Here is a 20,779-nt window from a genome sequence, read left to right as displayed (position 1 = left end):
AACTCTTTATCTACTGTGGAGGCCCTAGAGTGATAGATGAATTTTAATCAGAAAGCATAGGCAGAAGACTTTTTAAATTTTTATTTATTTTTGAATTTTACAATTTTTCCCCAAATCTCACTTCCCTCCCCCACCCTCCCTCCACAGAAGGCATTCTGTTAGTCTTTACATTGTTTCCATGCTATACATTGATCTGAATTGAATGTGTTGAGAAAGAAATCATATCCTTAAGAAAAAAATAAAATATAAGAGATAGCAAAATTACATAATAAGATAACTTTTTAAATTAAAGATAATAGTATTTGGTCTTTGTTCAAGCTCCACAATTCTTTCTCTGGATACAGATGGTATTCTCCTTCACAGATGCTCTAAAATTGTCCCTGATTATTGCACTGATAAAATGAACAAGTCCATTAAGATTGATCATCAGTACCATGTTGCTGTTATGTTGTATAATGTCTTCTGGTTCTACTCATCTTGCTCAATATCAGTTCATGCAAATCTGAATACTTTTGAACTGTGAAGTAAGATGACCAGTTCTATGTATAAGTGGCATGGTTTATGTTCACATGGATCTGCCGAGAAGTGACTCACAAAGATGCATAGATTTCTGAAGTTTCTTCCATTTACCCTTTGCCAAGGGAAAATTCCTGCCTAGAGGGGAATAGGAGATTGGGGTCATAAACTGGACACTCTGCTTTCCTCAGACAGGGGCACTGGACTAGTATTATTTCTATCTGCCCTCCTAAATAGTCTTACTGGAGAAATAATTTTAAGATTCAAATTGAACTCTTGATCACAATTAGGGAAGGTGTGTCCTGTGGTATTAAATAAGTTTGAGGGACATAATTTCTGGGTAATGTAATCATTTTATTAATAAGGCTAGAATGTTTATTAATAAAAAGGGGTCAGTGGCCCTGTCAAATACCAAAGACCCTTCATGGTGATGGGCTCACAGTTTATATGCACTTGGAAGAGTAGGTTTTCCTAAGGGTGGCAATCAACTCTGATTAACAATTAATGAAAGAATGCATATTACAATAAGAGGAGAGTTCTATTGCAATGAGGTTATTGAGGTATGGGATTACTGAAGTCTTGTTCAAAGAAACATCAATTTCCATATCATCTGTCTGACAAAAAAGAAGGATCCACATTTCCCCAGACCTGTCTGACTAAACACAATGATCAGGAATATACAGTCTTTGCTCAAGATTTTCCACATTGGTTGATTTCTGGATGAGGAGGTAGAAAAGGGGGAAATTTTTGGTTCTGATTCAATAATTAGTTATTAATATGAGAGAAATAATCATTTTTCTCAATCTCAAACCATATAGCTGAGATTTGACTCTCTTTCTATCAAATGCCAGTTATATAGAGACCATACATTGTGAGTGAGTGAGTGAATAAATCCATTGATCCAAACAGAAAGCAAAAGAAATCAGAAAAGTTATATGGATAAGAATATAGAGAATGAGCTCTTCCCTTTGGATTGAGATATCTCAGCTCAATTGAGAGTATCAGATCTCATCCAAGAGAAAATTCCTTGAATTCTCTAGTGTGATAAATTGGGGATAAGAACATGATCAACATGCAGTGCCTCTACATGTTGGCTTCTTTCCAGCATCTTTCTCTATCTTTAGAGATCTCTCCCTAAAGAGAATCTGGACTCTAATGTCTTCTCTCTTGATGTTGCAAGACTGAAATAGAATTTCTTTTTTCCTAAGCTCTCTCCAGAGTCTTATGTAAATGGACTTGAGTCCCTAGTTTTATATGTAGCAGAGTCAATCTTGGCCTTTATCAACATTAATCCTTCAATTGTAGTTGGTGATCTCTTGAATCCCAGTTCCATTAACCATTAACAGATTAGCTTTAATGCAGAAACGTTTACTTCAGAAGGTATAAAAATAAATATATAAATTTACTCCCATATGTGGAAAATCAGGTAATCTTCAGAGCAACATATGGGAAACATAATCATCTTACCCCTTTGTACCACCTCAGTGTCTGGGGAAATAAAGCAGATTAGGTTCATAGCTTAGTTCAGTTCCCATAGAGCACAATTAATTCCAAATCTTCCCCTCATGCTTGAGGAAGCTTCTCAGGGCTTCCATGCCAGGCTGGCTGGCTGCACCGTTCCACCTTGCAATCTCAGCTCCAATGTAGTTGGGACTAGGAAAGAAAACTTCATCTGGGCATGAGAATCATCAGCATAAAGATGGTAATTAAATCCATGGGAGGTGATAATATAGTATAGTATAGTATGAAGATGATCTCCTCCAATATGTGGGGACTTCCTTCCCTGGCCTCACTCAAACTTCTGCTAGATCAGAAGATTTTAACTTTTTAATGACCAATGTATTTTCTTTGCCAGCACATCCAAAATAAGTATGACCAACTGATCTACAATTCTAACAAGAGGTGATTCTTTTCCCTGAGGATTATCTGATGGAATTGTTCTTTCCAGGTTTTCATGCCCTCATGCCCTTGGACTACCTCCTTAAGAAGAGTGGGATTCTGGGCAGTTCTACTTCTCACCTGAATATTTCAAGATCTATACTATAGCTTAGCACTGAGGTGTTGTGACCTTGCTTTGCTCCCAGGGCCCACACTGGAGAGGGCCTCCAGCTAGTTGAGGCCAAGCCCTATGAATTATATTGATCTTTGAAGCTCAGAAAGACCTGTCTCAACTCATTCATTGTTGGCAATGATCTACATAGCTCTATTGACATTACAAGTACAAGGGTCATGTACTGAGTCTGGGAATTGGCTCTCTTAATCTAATTTTTCCTACATTCTCAGTCTCCATGGTGCTTATCTTTTTCAGTTTCTGTATACTTTGCTCCACCCTAGGGAGGGACTCAATGTTTTTCCTGCTTTTTTCTCAATATTAAAGGCAAAATTATCATGGGTTATTCTGATCCACACCCCCTCCTTAAATATCTCAACTAAAGTTTATATACAGTAAACATCTGGTCTCAAGAACAATATCTACCACCATTGTAGCCATCCCCTTTAGGTCATCTGTCAGACCTACTTTGATTCAGGGGCCTTCCAGTGTCCCTGGTGAATTTGTGCCTGTTAAACCCATCTCCCAAAATCATTCTCCTGGAGGATATGGTTCATGTCCAGAGAAAATGCCAATTTGGGCTATATTATACCCTCAAGAAGTATGGCCTCTAACTTACTCAGAAATGAAATGAAGTTCTTAGATGTAATTGAGACATTCAATCTTTCTATAGGAAAACCTCCCTTGATTAAAAGGGCTCCAATTTCTTCAAACAATTTCTCATCCTCCAAGGGTGGACAAGTCCAAAATTCCTAGTAATAACTCTTCTGTTGACACTTCAGTTATTCCTACAGAGTCAAAATTCTCAGGTAGAATTAGAAAGACTTTCTGAGTCCTTTCACCTGCCTTAATGTCAGTGGCATTACTATTACTTTCTTCCAATACTTATACTTTTTCTGCCCAATATTATTAGAAATTTTTTTTTATTTTTAAGATCTGTGTCTACTGCTAATATCAGAGCTCCTCTAGGCTTTTGAAAAGTGGAAGTAAATCAATACTCTTCAGTTAACTCTTATTTTTTCCTAGAGCTTGCTCCATGGGTGCCTACATTAATACACAAATATTAATGCCATCAGTAACTATTAGTCACAAAAGTTATTGCTATAAATTCTTACTTTCTAAGTCAAGAAGTTTCCCATCATCGTGCTACCTGCCTGAGACAATGCCTGTTCAAATACAGAGGACTAGGTAAGAGACAAAGGAAATGGCCTCCAGATTCACCAGAAGACAATCAGTATGTGAAAAAAATCTAAAGTTTCTCACAATAAAATTATTAGCATCCTAACAGTAAGCCAGGTTATTTGTAGAAAATGGTTGCTATATATACTCATTCCAAGTCAGCAAAAGAATAAACAGACTTAAAACAGTGGGCTCCATAGGATTTATAAAAGGTTGGAACTTTATGATTCAAACTGAACTCTTGATCACTATTAGGGAAAGAGTGTTCTCTTGCAGTTAATAAGTTTGAGAGACATAATTTCCAACAAAAGCCTGAGATGATTTGATCTCAAAGAGATATTCAAGTAGCACAATTAAGAAAATAGACTGTCCTTAAGAAAATTCTAAAGAAGCATAAAAGGATGGAGAAAAATAATTGTCCTGGATTTTTAGGAAAAAAATAGCAAAATACCCACATATTCTTGTAAAAAAATAAGTGATTAAGAATTATATTTTTACAGATAGATCCCTTATCTATAAGAAGGCTATTCTTGGGGTGGCTAGGTGGAGAAGAGGATAAAGCACCGGCCCTGGAGTCAGGAGTACCTGGGTTCAAATACGGTCTCAGACACTTAATAATTACCTAGCTGTGTGGCCTTGGGCAAGCCACTTAACCCCATTTGCCTTGCAAAAACCTAAAAAAAAAACCCAAACAAAACCAAAAGAAGGCTATTCTCCCAGGTAGTATGAGATGTGGTTGTGTGGCTTGAAGAGGAGAGGGGTGCAGAATAGACATCTCTAAATTTTCTTACCTGACCCCTCTCCAAGAGAGAATTTCATTCCTAGCAGAAGAGGAAGCAGAAATTCATGATTCTGAATAAAAGAGCTTTTCCATTGTACCATATCTTTTTCAATAACTACCTAACAATTTATTAATTAAAATGCCATAATCATTCTGTATAATGGGAAGCATAGTAAATCTTACCATTTCTGTCCTAGGTCTACCACACAGGTCTGGCACAAATAATTCATATGAATATTGGAATGGAGATGTCTCTAAATTTTCATATCTCTTGTTTCTTTTGAGTTTCTGCCATCCTTTGATGAGGGCACACCTATGCATCTCCCATGTCTTACAAACAATTCCAAAGTTCTTCAGAGAGATTTTGAAAGTATCCTTGGATTGCTTTCTCTGACCTCTGTGTGAGGTCTTGCTTTGTGAGTTCACCATAAAATAGTCTTTTACGCAGGTGTACAATTGGCATTTGAAGTACATGAAGTACAAGAGTTGTACTCTTGGTGGCATTTGAATGCTTGATGGTTCAGCTTGAGAGAGGCCCTCAATATCCAGTACCTTATCTTGCCAGGTGATCTTCAGAATATTCCTAAAACAATCCAAATGAAAGTGATTCAGTTTCCTGGTGTGGCACTAGTAGACTGACCAGGTTGCACAGACATACAACAATATGAGGACAGCACAATAACTCTGTAGACCTTCAGTTTGGTAGGCAGCCTAATACTTCTTCTCGCCCACAGTATCATCTTGGAATCTTTCAAACGCTGAGCTGCTGTGAATAAATGCATTTAATTTGGCAGTATAATTTCTACCCTTAAAAACCAAGACAAAAACTATTCACACTAGTAAAATTTAAAAAAGTATAGTGTCAAAGTAGACTGGATTTCCTCATTTTTTTAAAAGTTGTGTCCCAGGAATCATCTTGGATGAGTTTCATCTTGATCAAATTTGAATGTTTGGGAATCAACTCTTGTGAAACTTTTTCCTCTCAAAAAAGTCCAGGTAGAAAAACAGTTCACTTGACTTGAGCTATTTTTCAGGAAGGGATACCAGTAAGTTCCAGCCTACATTATATCTCTTTGTAAATGTATATATTGAACAAGTAGACCCAAGTACTAAGTTTTAAGTTACTTTGGGTCTTGCTGTTCATAATATTATCTAGTTCTAGTCTTTCAAATTGTACTTTTCCCCTCCCTGATCCTAGTCTCTCTCTGTGTTCAACTAAAGCACAATCTCAAGGCAGGGGGGCGGGGGGGAGCTAATTATTTATTTCCTACCTCCTTTTTTTTTATTTTGTAAGGCAATGGGATTAAGTGACTTGCCCAAGGTCACACAGATAAGTAAATATTAAGTGTATGTCTGAGGTCACATTTGAACTCAGTTCCTCCTGACTCCAGGCCAGTGCTCTATCCACTACACAACCTAGCTGCCCCCAGGAAACCTACCTCCTTCTTCTGAAAAAATATCAATAATGAGAGTGGATTTGAAGTCCTCTAGGTAGACTCACTTGTCCAGAATGCACTGTCTTCCTGTAAATCCCTCTGGATACTTTTCAAGCTCATATTTGTTTATTCACATTACTTTTCTAGGTGTCTTAAGCACAGATGTAAACCCCGAAGCTAAAAATAGATAATGCCATGTCATTGTTGAAAGATTGAAATGAATCCCTTCAGTTGTGTCAAATGGGAATCCAAAAGGCATGTAGGGCACAGGCTTAATCATGTTTTTGAAATGTTTAGGAAATATGTCAGTAAAGGACCTTTAACATAGTGGCAAGAATGTTGGCAGCAGATGCCACTATTCTCCTTCTCCCTTCAGCATTTCTCCCTTACATAGCCTTGTAGTTACTAGTCCTAACAGGAGAAAATAAAAGAACCTGATGGAAAAAGGTACTATACCTTCCCATGTTCAAAAACTTCAGTAGCATGGTGGACTGTGTGAATGTATTTGTGTTGGGGTGGAGGGAAAAGGCAGAACTGTTCAAGCACAGACTTTTTGATTCTCTCAGTTGTTGGAAGAGGAGAAAGGGACATTCACTTGCCAACTCACTCCAAAGTTAACTCGTATCTAGTGGTTCAATAAATCTATTCCATGTCTGCCAGTTTTAATCTGGACCCCATTGGCTAAAGGACATTGCACTTCTCCTCATTCCCCTGAGGGGTTTGGGGAAAGCCTCTTCTTAGTGTCCTTTCTGTGTAGGAATAAATTACTAGTCCCAAACCTGATTCATATTGTATACTGACTAGAGTCCTCATCAGTTATGTATCTCCCCCCACACACAATTTGGGGGATCTGAACACTCTCCTTGACAATCAGATTAGTTTTTGCAGAGGAATATTTACTTCAGAGAATAGCAAAGGGTAAACACAAATATTTCCCCCAACACTTGAATGCAAAATCTCCCCTATACAACCTCAGTCTCTGAATTGTGACTGTTGTGTGCAGGCACTAGGCTAAGAACTTTACAAATATATCTTAACTGATTTTCACAACAATCCTGTGAGTTAGGTGCTATTATTATCACCATTTTACAGTAGAGAAAACTGAGGCAAACAGAGGTCAAGTGACTTGCCCAGAGTCAGATTGCTAATAAATGTTTCAGGACTTATTTGAATTCAGCATCCTATTTACTGTGCCACCAATTGCCTCCAAGAACATATCTAACCTATTAATAAACTTACTAATTAATAAACTACTAATAAATAATAAATCACAGACTTATGCACCCATTCTATGCTTAATCAGTGATTACTGAATAAGTGAAAGCATGAATAAACAAAACGTACCAGTTCAGTGGCTCACTATTTCATGAGGTTTCATAAAAACACAATTTAAATCATAAGGAAAACAAAATTACATTAGATAAAGCTTCAGTATCACAATTATCTTATAATCTGGCTATCTATATTCTTTGTCCAATGCCAATATTTTGAAAAATACAAATTAAAATAGCTTTGAGTTTCCACCTCAAATCAGATTGCCCAAGATGACAAAAATGGAAAATAACAATTGTCAGAGAGACTAAAGGAAAACAGGTCTATTGAATGCCCTGTTGGTGGAGCTATGACTTAACCCAGCCATCATGGAAAGATATTACTATCCTGTAATAGCCTATCCCTTTGACCCAGTGATATCATTATTAGTCATAAACCCTGAAGAGATGAAAGAAAGAAGAAAGGGACCCATGTGTACAAAATATTCATAGATTTTTGTACAGAAAAGGACTAGAAACTAAGGACTTACTTGTTAGTTGGGGGATGTCTAAACAAATTAGAGTTTATGGCCTGGCCCATCTTCAGTTGTCTTTACTTACATCTTGCCGTTAAACTCGGATGACTGGAAAAGAGAGTGAGGCTAACATCTTTGTCCTATCTCACTTAAATCCAATTAAAGCACAAGTCAAGATATACCCTTTTGATATCATTGGTTCTCTCTGACATGAAAGAACAAACAACAATAGTTTATGGATGTATTGAAATATTATTAAATTATAAGAAATGACAAAAGGGGTTGATTCAGAGAAAATTGGATACAGATTAAATTATAGTGAATTACCAATAGTTCTATAACTTTTCAAGGTTTGCAAAGATCTTTCATTTTGTCTTCAAAATAGATTTTATTATTATCCTTATTTTGCAGATGAAGAAATTGAGGCTGAAGGAGATTAAATGACTTACCCTGCAGCCTCACCAGTGCTTTCATTAGTTTAGAGAACTCAGTGAAGAAATTCCTTCTCCCAATACAACAAGCTACCCCATATCTTATAGTTGTAGAGTGCTGCCTAGGTTCTGTTAACTTGTTTGCCTATAGTCACACATTAAATATCTTAGAAATTCAATTTGAACGTAGGTCTTCCTAACTTTAAAAATTAGTTCTCTATTCACTGGACAGGCTGCCTCAGAGGCATAATATTGAATTTATGGCAATTAATGATAATCTGGAATGGTCCTGAGAAGAACAATCTAATTATAGGTTATTTCAGATCTGAAGATTCCCTATAAAGAAATCTTTCAACTTAACCTCTTGCTTCTATTTTCCCGTTTTCCAGGGATCATATTCTCTGTGTAGATTCCATGTGAAGAGAATGGGGTGGGGGAGGAGAGGGATGCTCTCTCTCTCTCTCTCTCTCTCCTTGTTGTCATTTCAGTTATGTTCAACTCTTCATGACCCCATTTGGGGTTTTCCTGAAGTGGTTTGCCATTTCTTTCTCCAGCTCATTTTACAGATGAGGAAACTAAATGGTTGTGACCTTCCCAAGGTCACACAGCTAGTAAAAAACTGAGTACAGATTCATCTAACATCCCTTTTCCACTTTGAATTTTTAAGGGATAGAACATCATTCTTAGGATGTTCTAGTTATGAATTTGAGAATATGTGAATTTGAAAGATCTGGAGACTATGAGTTCCATCATTTTGGAGTTGGCTAATTGCAAAAGTTTTTGCATCAGAGAAGACAAGCTCTGACAATAGGATTGGCCCAAGCCTGGCTATTTTACCAGTAGAAATGTACTGATAGTTGCTTGGACAGTACAGATCCAAGATTAGATATAAAATACCTAATGATCATAATTCTGCAAATTGCTTTATATTCTAAGGAGATTTAAGTATTAGTAAGCCAAGAGATAACAGTAGATTTAAATTAAAAGACTGAATTTTATATTTAAGTTATTCTGTTAATGCACACTGTGAGCCTTTATTTTTAGCATTCCTTTTTGTGTAGGAATAAATTACTAGTCCCAAACCTGATTCATATTGTATATTAAGTACTATTCTATTCTTCCTTATTTTGCTTGGACCCTAAATGTGAGCAATAAACTGAGTTTAAGTAAAATCATCCCTGAGACTCTGGGGTAAGATTGTAAGGAGTGGATGGGTGAGGAAAAGAACTCTATTCCCATTTATTAGAGGCAAGTTCCCCCAAGACTGAACCCAGAGCAGAAGAGCTCCTTGGGAAGAGAGTTGAGGGCCATATTACCCTTGCTCCTATGGGACCAGCAATGATTTCTCAAGGCTATTTGGGATGTATTAGCTGCCATGTCACTTTCATGACTCACAGTGAAATAATAAAACAAGTCTTTTACTCATGAACAAATGTCTAGTTAAGATATTTCCCATCCTATACCTGAGCCGTTGATCTGAATATGTTAGATAGATATTTGGATAGAAAGATAATAAATATAGATCGATGACTTAGACATAGAAAGATCTATGAATGTACATATACACAACCTGAATTTAAAGAAATATATTCCATGAAGAAAAATAAATCCTTAGTCTGGGAGAGAAATAATGAGGATTTATCAGCAGGAATGGGGTACAAAAGACATCATCACTGAGACAGAACTGACAATATCCAACAACTGGCTGATTATAGGAGTGGGTAGTGTTCCTATTCTGGACACTTCCTTTGTTCATGTATATAATGTCTTTCCTTACATGGATGATCCCAATGAATACACCACTAGATGTGGTGTAACTAGGGCAGAGTCAGATGAGACTATCACTTCCCTTGCTCTGGACTCCATAATACTGCTTCCATTGCTCATCATTTCTGAAAGTATGGCCCAAAAGCCCCTGTGGGTACTTGAAACCCTTTCTGGGAGTCCACAAAGTCAAAACTATTTTTATAATAATACTAAAATGTTTTCATTTCTAATATTACAGAGAATTTGGCAAATATAATCCACATTAACAAAAAGTTCAGAGTGGTGGGTAGTTGTTTTTAAGCATGTAAAGGGACCCTGAGACTTAAAAGTTTGAAAACACCAGTGTAGTTTAATATTGATTTTTTTTTAGCTATCAATGTCACATTCATGATTCAAAGTGAAACAAAAAGCCCAGATCTTTTTTCCCCATGAACTATTACCAGTTGCAATTTTTTCCACCCTATACTCATGCAACTGATATTGTTTGAATCCAAGTGAATGAATTTACATTTAGTTCAATATTTCAAGGACCCATAATCTCATGGTGGGAGCTCTTTCCAATAGCACAGATCCATATCTATCCTACCTTCTCATTATGTGTAATTCATAGAGACAATTAGGTGGTACAACATACACTGTTTGTGTGACCCTGAGTTAAGTGCCTGAGTTTCTCTAAGTCTCTGAATGGGGATAATAACAGAAATATAACTACCTCTTAGAGTTTCTGTGGGGATAAAATGAAATTATATTTATAAAGAGCTTCACTAACCTTAACGCACTACATAAATACTAGCTGTTATTATTTACCACATTTTCCAGTAAATCTAACACACAGAATCTATCCAAAACACTAAATATATCCCTCTAAGTCTGTTACATTAATCTCTGTTAAATCTTATGTTATGAAATAATAATAGCTAATATTTATAGAATTTTTAAGATTTATGAAGAACTATACAAATATATATACATGCATACATACATAATTTGATCACAGATCCAATGTTGTAACTTGTAAGGCATTTTTGGATTCTAATTCTATTCTCTAATAAGTTACACAACTCTTCCAGTTTCATATTATATCCAATACTACCTCATACCCATCAGATTGGCTAAGATGACAGAAAACGAAAATGACAAATACTGGAGGGAATGGGAAACAATAGGTACTCCATTGTTGGTGGAGTTTTGAATTAATACAACCATTCTAGAAAGCAATTTGCAATTATACCCTTTAACCCAGAAATACCACTGATAGGTCTTATACCCCAAAGAGGAAAAAAGGAAAATGATCCATATGTACAAAAATATTTAGAGCAGCTCTTTTTCTAGTGATAAAGAATTGGATACTGAGGAGATGCCCATCAATTGAGGAATAGTTGAATAAGTTATGGTATAAGAATGTAGGATAAGAAAGGAGATTGTTTCAGAAAGACTGGGAAAATTTACATGAACTGATACAGAGTGAAATGACTTAAACTAGGAGAACAATTTACATAATAACTGCAATAGTGTAACAATGATCAACTGTGAAAGACTTATTAAGTCTGATCCACAAAAGGATTCACCATAATTCCAAGGGACTCATGATGGTAAATGTTACTTACCTGCAGAGAGAAAACTGATAGATTTAAAGTGCAAAGTGAAGCACATTTTTTTCTCACTTTCTTTTTCTTGTTCTTTTTTTTCCCCTTCAGAATATAGCTAGCACAGAAATTTGTTTTGCAATGGGTTTAGTATTTACTGCCTTCTCACTGGGTAGGAGAGATGATGGCAGAGAAAGAGAATCTAGAATTGAAAGTAAAATTGAATTTCATATTTTCTCCAAATCTTATGAGCATACCATTTATGACTTCATCAATCAATCAAGCAAGGAACATTCATTAAGCATCTGTTCTGTACCCAGGTACTCTGCCAGGTGCTAGGTATACAAAGACAATAATGAAACACCCCCTAGTCTTAAGGAGCTTACATTCTATTGAGGGAAGACAACAAGTACATATATAAGATATCTACAGGATAAGTAAATAAAAAATAAATACAGGGATATTAGAGAAGGAGAACACAAGTCTTTAGAGGGAGAGAGGAAACAACCTTCTTCAAAAGAAACAAATGTGAGTCAATTTTATAGCGCAGTGGATTAGAGTACTGGCTCTGGAGTCAGGAGGACCTGCATTTAAATCTGCCTTCAGACACTTGATATTAGCTGTATGACCTTGGGCAAGTCACTTAAGTCAATTGCCTCACTAAAAATAAACAACAAAAAAAAGAAACATAAATTCAATAAATTATCAAGAATTGCATAAAAATATTCAAAACCTGTAATAATCAAAGAAATACAAATTTAGCCCATCCATATCTTGTATATACATAATTGTTTACATGTTGTCATTCCCATTGGCCTCTGAGCTCCTTGAAAGCAGAGACAGTCTTCTGCATTTCTGCATTCCAGCACTTAGCACAAGGACTGGCAATGGCAAGCACTAAATAAATGTTTATTGACTGGCAGACAGAGAGGACTGGCACTTATAAAGGGTTATATTAGCCTGTGGGGCTAGCTTATCAGTTCATGGTTTTAAAAACAAGATATTGGAAAAGAACTACTCATGGTTACAAGACTGGAAGTCCTTATTGTAGAATCTACAAAAACAGGTAAGACTCAGCAGTCCTGTGGTCCAGTCCTGGAACAGTCGTCTTATGTCTTATTCAGTGCAGTGCCCCAGGCCTCAACTGCCTGCACTATATCTCCATTGACATTTTTAAAATATCTAGATGTGGGTGGACACCAGTCTCACTAGGGGAAGAAGTACCTGTCAGGGCAGTATCAGCCAATCCATTGTTGCAGAATAAATCACTGGTCAGATTCCAAGAAGCTCCAAAACTGATAAGCAAGCCCATGTACTCACTCCATATCAGGTCTATGTACCAGCCTATTCAATAAGGAGAAGTGGGTTTCTTACTCTTTTTCATTCATTTATTCATTCACTCATTTAGTCATTTAGCCATCATTTTTTAAGCACCTGGAGCCACATAAGGACATGAATCTACATATTTCGCTATTTTTAAAAAAATCTATATAGATATCACCACCCATCATCTTCCAAATAAAGGATTACTAACCTACTGATACCCATAAATATGTCCCTAGTCTGATTACATGATTATTTCTCTTGAGATAGTCTTGAAGGTTATGTCCCAAATGGTGCCAAAAGGCAGAAGTTGGGAAAAAGATATAATTCACATGTAATAGATATAATCAAGTAAGCCTCTACCCAATCAATTCTGATGGGGTCCCTGGAACTGGACCCCTTCTGGGGACATATTTATCCTGCTTCTTTTGAGTAAGTAATATTTGTTGGGGCAGCTAGATGACATGGTGGATAGAGAGACTGGTGTCAGGAAGACTCCTCTGCCTAAATTTAAATCTGGCCTCAATACTTCCTAGCTATGTGACACTGGCAAGTCACTTAATTCTGTTTGCCTCAGTTTCCTCTTTTTTGGATTAATACAGCAAAATCAACATAAACCCTTAATGACTGTTTCCCTCTTTCATCTCCAGGGCCTTCTGCTTCCTCCTTTTTTCTTCTTCTCTATAAAACTTGTGGGATCATCATGTAATACAATAATACTGTTTCTGAAGCAGTTGACCCAGGCCTCAGTTGCCTGAACTCTGAAGCATGCTTTAAATCACTGCTGTAAATCCCCAGCAAAAAAAAAAAAAAGGTGAGTTGCTTGTTCATTAAAGCCAAGCACATGCACTGGCCCAAGATGTCTTAAAAATGGATCTCAAAGCTCTAATTGCCTTTCTGTGTTTTTTTTTTATTTCTTTCTGAACATAGGTGGCCAAATGGCAATCTTAATATGGAGTTTCTGGGTCCTTTAGCTGATACCTGATTACTCTATGCAAGTTACCTTATATATACTACAGCATTTTTTAGAGAGTGACTACTAGTTGGAGAATGAGCCCAAATCCTGGAAATTATTTGGACAGTATAGAACTGAAATAAAATATAAAATGTCCATTGTAATTTTGTATATTCATCATATGTTGGTGTTTTAAATGTCTACTTCCCAGGAGAGAATAAAAGTAGCTATAAGTTGCTATATAAAGTTCTATTATTCATGGTGGTGTGGAAGTATACATAATGCACTCAAATAAAACACTTTTGGGTTTTTTTTTTTATTTTTTAGGTTTTTGTAAGGCAAATGGGGTTAAGTGGCTTGCCCAAGGTGGCATCTAGGTAATTATTAAGTGTCTGAAGTCAAATTTGAACTCAGGTCCTCCTGACTCCAGGGCCCATACTCTACTCACTGAGACACCTAGCCTTCCCATGGGCTATTCTTTCCCTTTGGTTGCCAGTTTTATTTTCTACCTTATATACATTTTTTAAAAAAGCCATATTTAGGAAATGGCAAACTTATCAAAACACTCAAGTCTACTAGAGAAAAGGAATGGATAGAAAATATGGGACAGAATTAAAGTGTTTGCCCATGTGCTCCACCAATGGACCTCCAACTCCCACCCCATGGTGAGTCTAGGGAAGAGAAGTAGCAACAATAGTATCCCCTGGAGGTCGGGAAGTGGCCCATTTTGTAAATGAGGAGAATTCTTGGATACCGCTGGGCCTGGAGGTAAAGTATGTGAACCAGTATGTTGAATCTCCTGCTTCTGAACTATTCTGAACCCAAACCAGGATTTGGCAAAGGAGATCTGGAATTATTCTTTTTTTCTCCTAAAGAGGTGCTGTCTGAGTCACCTCAAGTAAGTAAAATATTAGTCTAGAAAATACTATTTGTGGAATCCCTGGGTCCTTTCCTATTTGATCTCCCTGCTGGGCTCTCTCCCTTTATAAGACTCCAAGGGTTGTCACACTAGACGCCACCCTATCTCATCTACCTGCCTGCATGTTTAGAGGGAAAAACTTCAAATATTTTTATTATGTTAGGGGCAAATTTGGTTTTAGGGGAGGAAACCCTCGTTGAACGCTAGCATATACAATCTGAAAATGCAGAGAACCAGCACTGGCTCTTATGAACTTAATTAAATTCTTCTGAGATTTTCTTTAACGTATTTAAATTCCGTGGAGCCCATGCATCAAACTTCCAGGCTTCTCTGCCTGCATAGGTAAATGTGCAAAAGCGAGGTATTCTAACCCCATCCTGGCACTAGAAGTACGGGTGGCTTGTGAAAGGTGGCAGAAGTCGAAAACACAATTGTTTGGTAATAGGTGCTGTCTGTCCTGGGGCTACTCTCTTGATCCACTCCCCCAAAGTGGAGAGTTTTCATTCCAGCTAAGAGAGCAGATCCACTGGAGACTCACTTCCTTCTTTCTCTCCTCCTTAAGCCCTGCTCCTCCTCCCCCCGTCTCCCAAGCCCTGACCCTTACCGTCCTTCCTCAGAGTAGGTGCCAGAAACTAGAAACCGAAGGGCCCCCAGTCCCCAGCTCCAGAGCTAGCAGGTGCCAGCTCAGTGCTGCAGTGGTTACTTGGACTTTCCCCGCACTGCCCGTGGCTGTCCCTTAAATAAGCCCGCGAGACTCCGGCAGCGGGTGGCAAAAATCACTGCCGCGGCCGCCGCAGATCCCGAGGCAGAGCTCACCCAGCCCCGAACACCCGTGGGGAAGGGAGCTCCACTGAAAGGCCTAAGGAGCGAAGGCTAAGGGGAAAACTTAAAAAGCTCCTCCTATGGACCCTAAAGGCCAGAGCCTAGGTGTGTAGCAAAGGATGGAGAGCGAGTCCGGGAAGGGAGGTAAAAGCTGCCAAAAAAAAAAAAAAAAATGTTTTTTCAAACTTTCTCCTAAAGTGAAAAGGGAGGAAGAGGAGGAGGAGCTCAAGTGAGGGGGTGCGGGGCGGCGGACCTAGGCTCCGGGACCCAGGAGCCAGGGCCAGCTCCGCGTTGGGGGCGGGGCGGGGCGCTCTCCCGGCAGGGTGCCCCCGTTAGTGCACCCTAGCAGAGCCGGGGCCGCGAGAAAGCCAGGAGGAGGAGGAGGGGGAGCCGGCGCCCCTCCTTTTTCCGACACGTCATGGGGTCCGCCGAGCTCCCCCGCCGCCTCCCGCCCACCCCGGGCGGAGACACCGAAGCGGCTGCCCGGCAGTGCGCACCGAGGCGGGCGGCGGAGAGCCGGCGCCGCGGCGGCCGCTGTCGCAGCGGAGGAGCCTCCGGAGCCCCGGAGCCGCGGAGCCCCGCCTGCGCCTCGCCTCGCCTCGCCCTGCAGCCTCGGGGCCCCGGGGCCCGGCTCGGCCGCTGCCTCCTTCCGTAAGTCACCTCGCGGGGTGGCGCCGGGGCGGCCGGCCGGAGGGGGCTCCCTCTCCCTTCCCCTGGGGTGGCGCGGGCCGGGAGGGGCGGGATGCCCCCTGTCCCGGAGCGGAGTCCGGGGACACCCTGCCGGGGCGCCCGTGCGCCTTCCCGGGACAGCCCTCCAGACTTTGGCTTTCGGCACCGCGGAAAACTTTGGTGCGGCGCTGCTCCGCTCTGCTGCGCTGCCCTCCCCTGCCCTGCTCGGCCCGCGCTCCCCTCCCCTGCCCGCACTGCCCTGCCCCGCGCTGCCTTGCTCTGCCCGCCCCGGGGGGCTCCGCGTGGCCCTGCGCTGCCCTCGCCTGCGCTCCCCTGCCCCGGGGGGCTCCCCTGCCCCGCGCTCCCCTCCCCTGCGCTCCCCTGCCCCGTGCAGCCTTGCTCCGCCCGCCCCGGGGGGCTCCGCGTGGCCCTGAGCCGCCCTCCCTTGCGCTCCCCTGCCCCGCGCTCCCGGGCCCCGCGCTCCCCTGCCCCGGGGGGCTCCGCGTGGCCCTGCGCTGCGGGCCCGGGCTCCGAGGGCAGCGGTACCGCGGAGAGCGCCGGCCCCTGGCCCGCGTGCCGGCTGGGCCGGGCGTGGGGACCGCCGGCCCGGAGAGAGCCAGAGAGGCTTCCGAGTGGAGCCAGAGCGGCCGCAACTTCTCCGCACGGACTGCACAAAGCGCCCGGCTTTTGGAAAAGAGGGGGGAAAGGCAGGAGGGACAAGAAAGGAAGGGCTCCGGGGGAGGTCTGCGGAGGCCCCGGGGCTGCGGGTTCTCCGCCTGGGGATTTTGAGGGCCTCTTGTAGAGAGTGAAAGTAGAAGGAATAGGGGACAGGTTAGCAAAAGGGTTTTCCTTGGATGCCAGTTAACTGGCTAATTTGCTGTCCAAAAAAAAAAAAAAAGATTTTGGCAGTCCCACCTCCCACCTGAGGCTCCAGAAACCCGCCCCTCACTGGAGCGTGAAGGATCACTTTTCTCTGCTAGTTTTTCCCCTGAGGTCTGAGCACGTGCGTTTGCTATTCGGCTTCCTTCAACTTGCCCCCAGATGCATCAGGGGGCGGGGGAGGGAGTTGGGGTGCGGCCTCGTTCTCGATCTACTCATCTTCGGAGCTGGAGAACACCTGATGAATATCCCCTGAATGAATCAGTTCTTTCCAAGAAACGCACCCCAGCGGGAACCTCATCCTTTCTTCCTAGAAAGAACTGTAAGCCATAGGAGGTCGGAGTGGGGTGCAAGATTAAAGGACCTTTCTATCACCTCTCAGATGCTGAATTGCAGGTGAATTGCGAACCAAGGGATTTGTTTGTTTTTTGAGAGAGGAGGAGGATTAGGAAGTGATTTTTTTTGAGTGTTTATTGCTTCTTTCAGATAAAGTAAAGTAGTTGATTCTTTTGAGGTAGATAATTCAGTAACCAGAAATTAGAAAGAGGAAATAGTTTCCTCGGTTGCAAGTGGCTACTCCGCAGGCTAATTCACTTGCCTGGACATCTGGAACTTTAGGGTGAGATCGGAGGAAGGGGAGGGAAAAGGGAACTTCCAAAAGAAAGGTTGGGATGCAAGCATTGCATGGTTGTAGTGATTGAAGTTCCGGATTTAGAGTCGGCAGCACCTACCTTGGTTCAAATCCTGCCTCTAAGGGTAGCTGTGTGACCAGAAGCCAGTCCCACAACCTTTCTCCAGGCTTCAGTTTTCTCATCACTAGGTGGCCTCCAACTTTATTTTAATCTCTGATTCTCTGAGGCGGCTATAAAATTCCTTGCCAAATATGCATTCTATGGCAGAATCCGTACCGAAGTCATAGGTTCTGTCGCTGAAATATGAATGCATTAATTCATAACCTTTCTCTTGCAGTTCTGACTGGCTGTAATTGAGAGAGTTGGATGCGGCAAAGTTGTAGTTTTAATTTTCATTTTTAAGTTTTTCGTGAATAGGAACTGTTTATTTTCCTCCCAGGATTAGCCTAATAAGGAAAGATGGTTGTAAAAGATGTGGGAGAAGAGCAGTCTCCTCCCCCCTTTTCATTTTAGTGATTAAAGATTGATAACCCCGTGCTTGAAGAGAAAGTGAGAGGATTTGTTCAAATGTTATATATGATTTTAGCAGGCTTTCATCACCCTTCAAAAAAACCTGACATGTGTAATACTCAGACAATTTGTGAGCAAAATCATGTATTGGAGTTAAGCAGCCTTTTAAAAATTCTTTGTTAATAACTTCTCAAGGAAGTAAGATCTTTTAAAATAAGTGAATTCTTCCAGAAAGCCATTTCTTTAACTGCTCTGTCAATAACTCCTTTTCTTTGTGTGAAATTACTAGGGAAGGTGGTAGTGTTGAATTGCCAGTGTTTTATTGTGTGATTACTGTAATTAGCACACAAAAAAGAGCCTAAGAGGAAAAAGTGATATTGTATTGAATATCATATGAAAAGTTGAAACAAGAAACATTCATTTTGGTTGGGAAAGGGAAAGATTTTTTTCAATTTGATATTTATAGTTATTACTACTATTGTTGGGGGGTGATTCACAGGAGATGGTAAATACTTAGGTCTTTGTGGATGTTTAAACAAGTTTAATTATCTACTTTCAAAAGCTTCTCTGAAGGGGCTACAGGCATAACTGGGTATTATAGTATAATGTTCTGTATCAGAATGGCAGAATGAAGTTGTCATTAAGATTTACTCTTGATCATGTTTTATTCCTTGTTCCTGATTTTTCTTGCAGCCATCTTTAGATCACTTCTAACACTTATACTTAGTAGAAAGGAGTCCGGGAAATGTTGGATTTTTTTTTTTAAACAATGAACTATAGACACAAGTAGGAAAAAATGCTATATTGTTTGAACCAGAATTTAAATCAGTCTGTCAACCAATTCATTTCTCAAATGGATTTCATCTATTTGGGAATTCCTTCCAATAAAGAAGATAGCAACTTATCCATTACATCCTGTAATACTTTTGTTTCTATCCTCCCCAAAGTTTGCTACAAAGGGTCCGTCCAATGTTCTGGAAGCCTCCTTTGTTTCTCTTGATATCTCTAAGGTTCCAGTAGAGAATTCTGACAATCCACTTACCTATCATGCCTTGCTCTTAAAATAAGACCTTGTAGCAATTGATGTTTCAGATTTAAAGTCAGGAACCTTGGTTCAAATTCTGCCTTTAACAGTAGCTGTGTGACCATGAGCTAGTCACACAACCTTTCTCTAGGCTTCAGTTTCCTTATCATGAAGTGGCCTCCACCTTGTCAAATAATTCTTTGATGACATCCTTTATTCTATTTCTTCAGAATTCATTGATTCTAAATCACACTTACCACCCACCTTTCTGTTGCTCTCTTTGTATTACTCATCTTTAGTTTCTTCAGAAGAAGTGGTGTTACAGGTTTGATAACATGTGACAATGCCAGTGAGTATCAAAAAGTTAAGTCTTAGCTGTTCTGAAAGGCTCAGGATCAGTCTAAGTGCTTTGCAGTCACCTGAAAGTTCTTCTTTTCCACTCTGGGTCCAATTCATTGGCCACCTGTATTGTCTGCCCCAGATACACATACCATTAGATGAGCTCTATGGGGTGTCTATTCAGATGCATGTTGAAATATGAGCAATCCATTTGACCTTTCCATGGGAATAGGAAGGCCAAACACCTTTGATTGATTGTAAATTTCCTTTATGAAATTATAGTGTCTTAGGGGCATGGTAGAATTAACATAATACATTTTTTTAAAAAAGAGCATCTGAAGGCCCTAATGAGGAGGAACCACTATTCAACCTGGATTCAGTTCTGGATGGTCTCCATTACAGTGGTGAATACTTTTTATTGAGCCTATATCTCTGTGTTTAATGCCTCACCTTATGTTTACTATCACAAGGTCCTTGAACAGGGTTATTTCTGTTGTTAAATCTTCAAAAGAATATTAAATGATCTCTGTATGTGAATGGGAAATATCATGTTGTAAAAGAGCTTGTAAAGGAGGTTTCTATTCTACTGAGTTGAATTTTTTTTTCATAATCAACTAACAATAAGCACAATGGTATGCTATTTTATTCATCTTTGATTCAATTGTGATCCATTACTGAATATTGTTTGTGAAAACCTTGTTTGTCCCTCTACAAACACTCTCACTGAGGATGCTTTCAATTCATATATAAATGACATATAAATTTTATACAGATAGGACAATCTGCATGTTTATTGTTCAGTCATGTCTAACTTTGTGACCTCATTTGGGGTTTTCTTGGTAGAGATATTGGAATAGTTTGCCATTTCCATCTCTAATATGTTTGTTGATGTTTCTCTTCTTTTCTTTTTTTTTTGTGGTAATCAGTAGGGTTTAAAATTTTCCCCATATTTAAGTATATTTTCTGAATCAGTATCTCAGTGCCCTCACAATTGTATTGCTACCAGCATCAATCTCCACATATACTTAATCTATTCCAATTGCTTTTCTTGTCTGTTTTTACCTTAGTCCCATTTCTATTTCTTTGTGAGCTTACATTCTAATGAGGGAGATAATATATCAAAGGGAGATGGAAAGAGAGGGGGAGGAGGAAGAGTGAGGTGGTACACAACGATG

General features: G+C 40.0%; 1 protein-coding gene and 1 long non-coding RNA gene across 5 annotated transcripts in view; one reads left to right on the top strand and one right to left on the bottom strand.

Annotated features, from left to right (window-relative positions):
* Positions 1-151: 151 nt before the first annotated feature.
* On the bottom strand, positions 152-15,510 carry LOC141502136 (uncharacterized). Its single transcript, XR_012472421.1, has 3 exons — positions 15,334-15,510; positions 4,710-5,109; positions 152-654 (listed from the first exon to the last, which is right to left on the bottom strand). It is a non-coding gene; the product is annotated as an uncharacterized LOC141502136 (long non-coding RNA).
* Positions 15,500-20,779, top strand: part of GCNT4 (glucosaminyl (N-acetyl) transferase 4) — a 53,359-nt gene continuing 48,079 nt past the window's right edge. The window contains exon 1 of one of the 4 annotated variants that reach the window (XM_074206729.1): positions 15,500-15,656. Coding sequence is in view for 1 of the 4 variants with exons in the window: in XM_074206725.1 (XP_074062826.1) it covers positions 17,356-17,495 (140 nt within the window). In the remaining 3 variants the exon portion in view is untranslated. Of the gene's footprint in view, positions 15,696-16,144; positions 16,203-16,850; positions 17,496-20,779 lie in introns of those variants that run through there. The other 3 variants (XM_074206730.1, XM_074206726.1, XM_074206725.1) reach the window with 3 other exon arrangements.

The sequence above is a fragment of the Macrotis lagotis genome, chromosome X (assembly GCF_037893015.1).
Source record: "Macrotis lagotis isolate mMagLag1 chromosome X, bilby.v1.9.chrom.fasta, whole genome shotgun sequence".
Lineage (NCBI taxonomy): Eukaryota > Metazoa > Chordata > Mammalia > Peramelemorphia > Peramelidae > Macrotis > Macrotis lagotis.
This window is presented reverse-complemented; position numbering and strand designations above follow the sequence as displayed.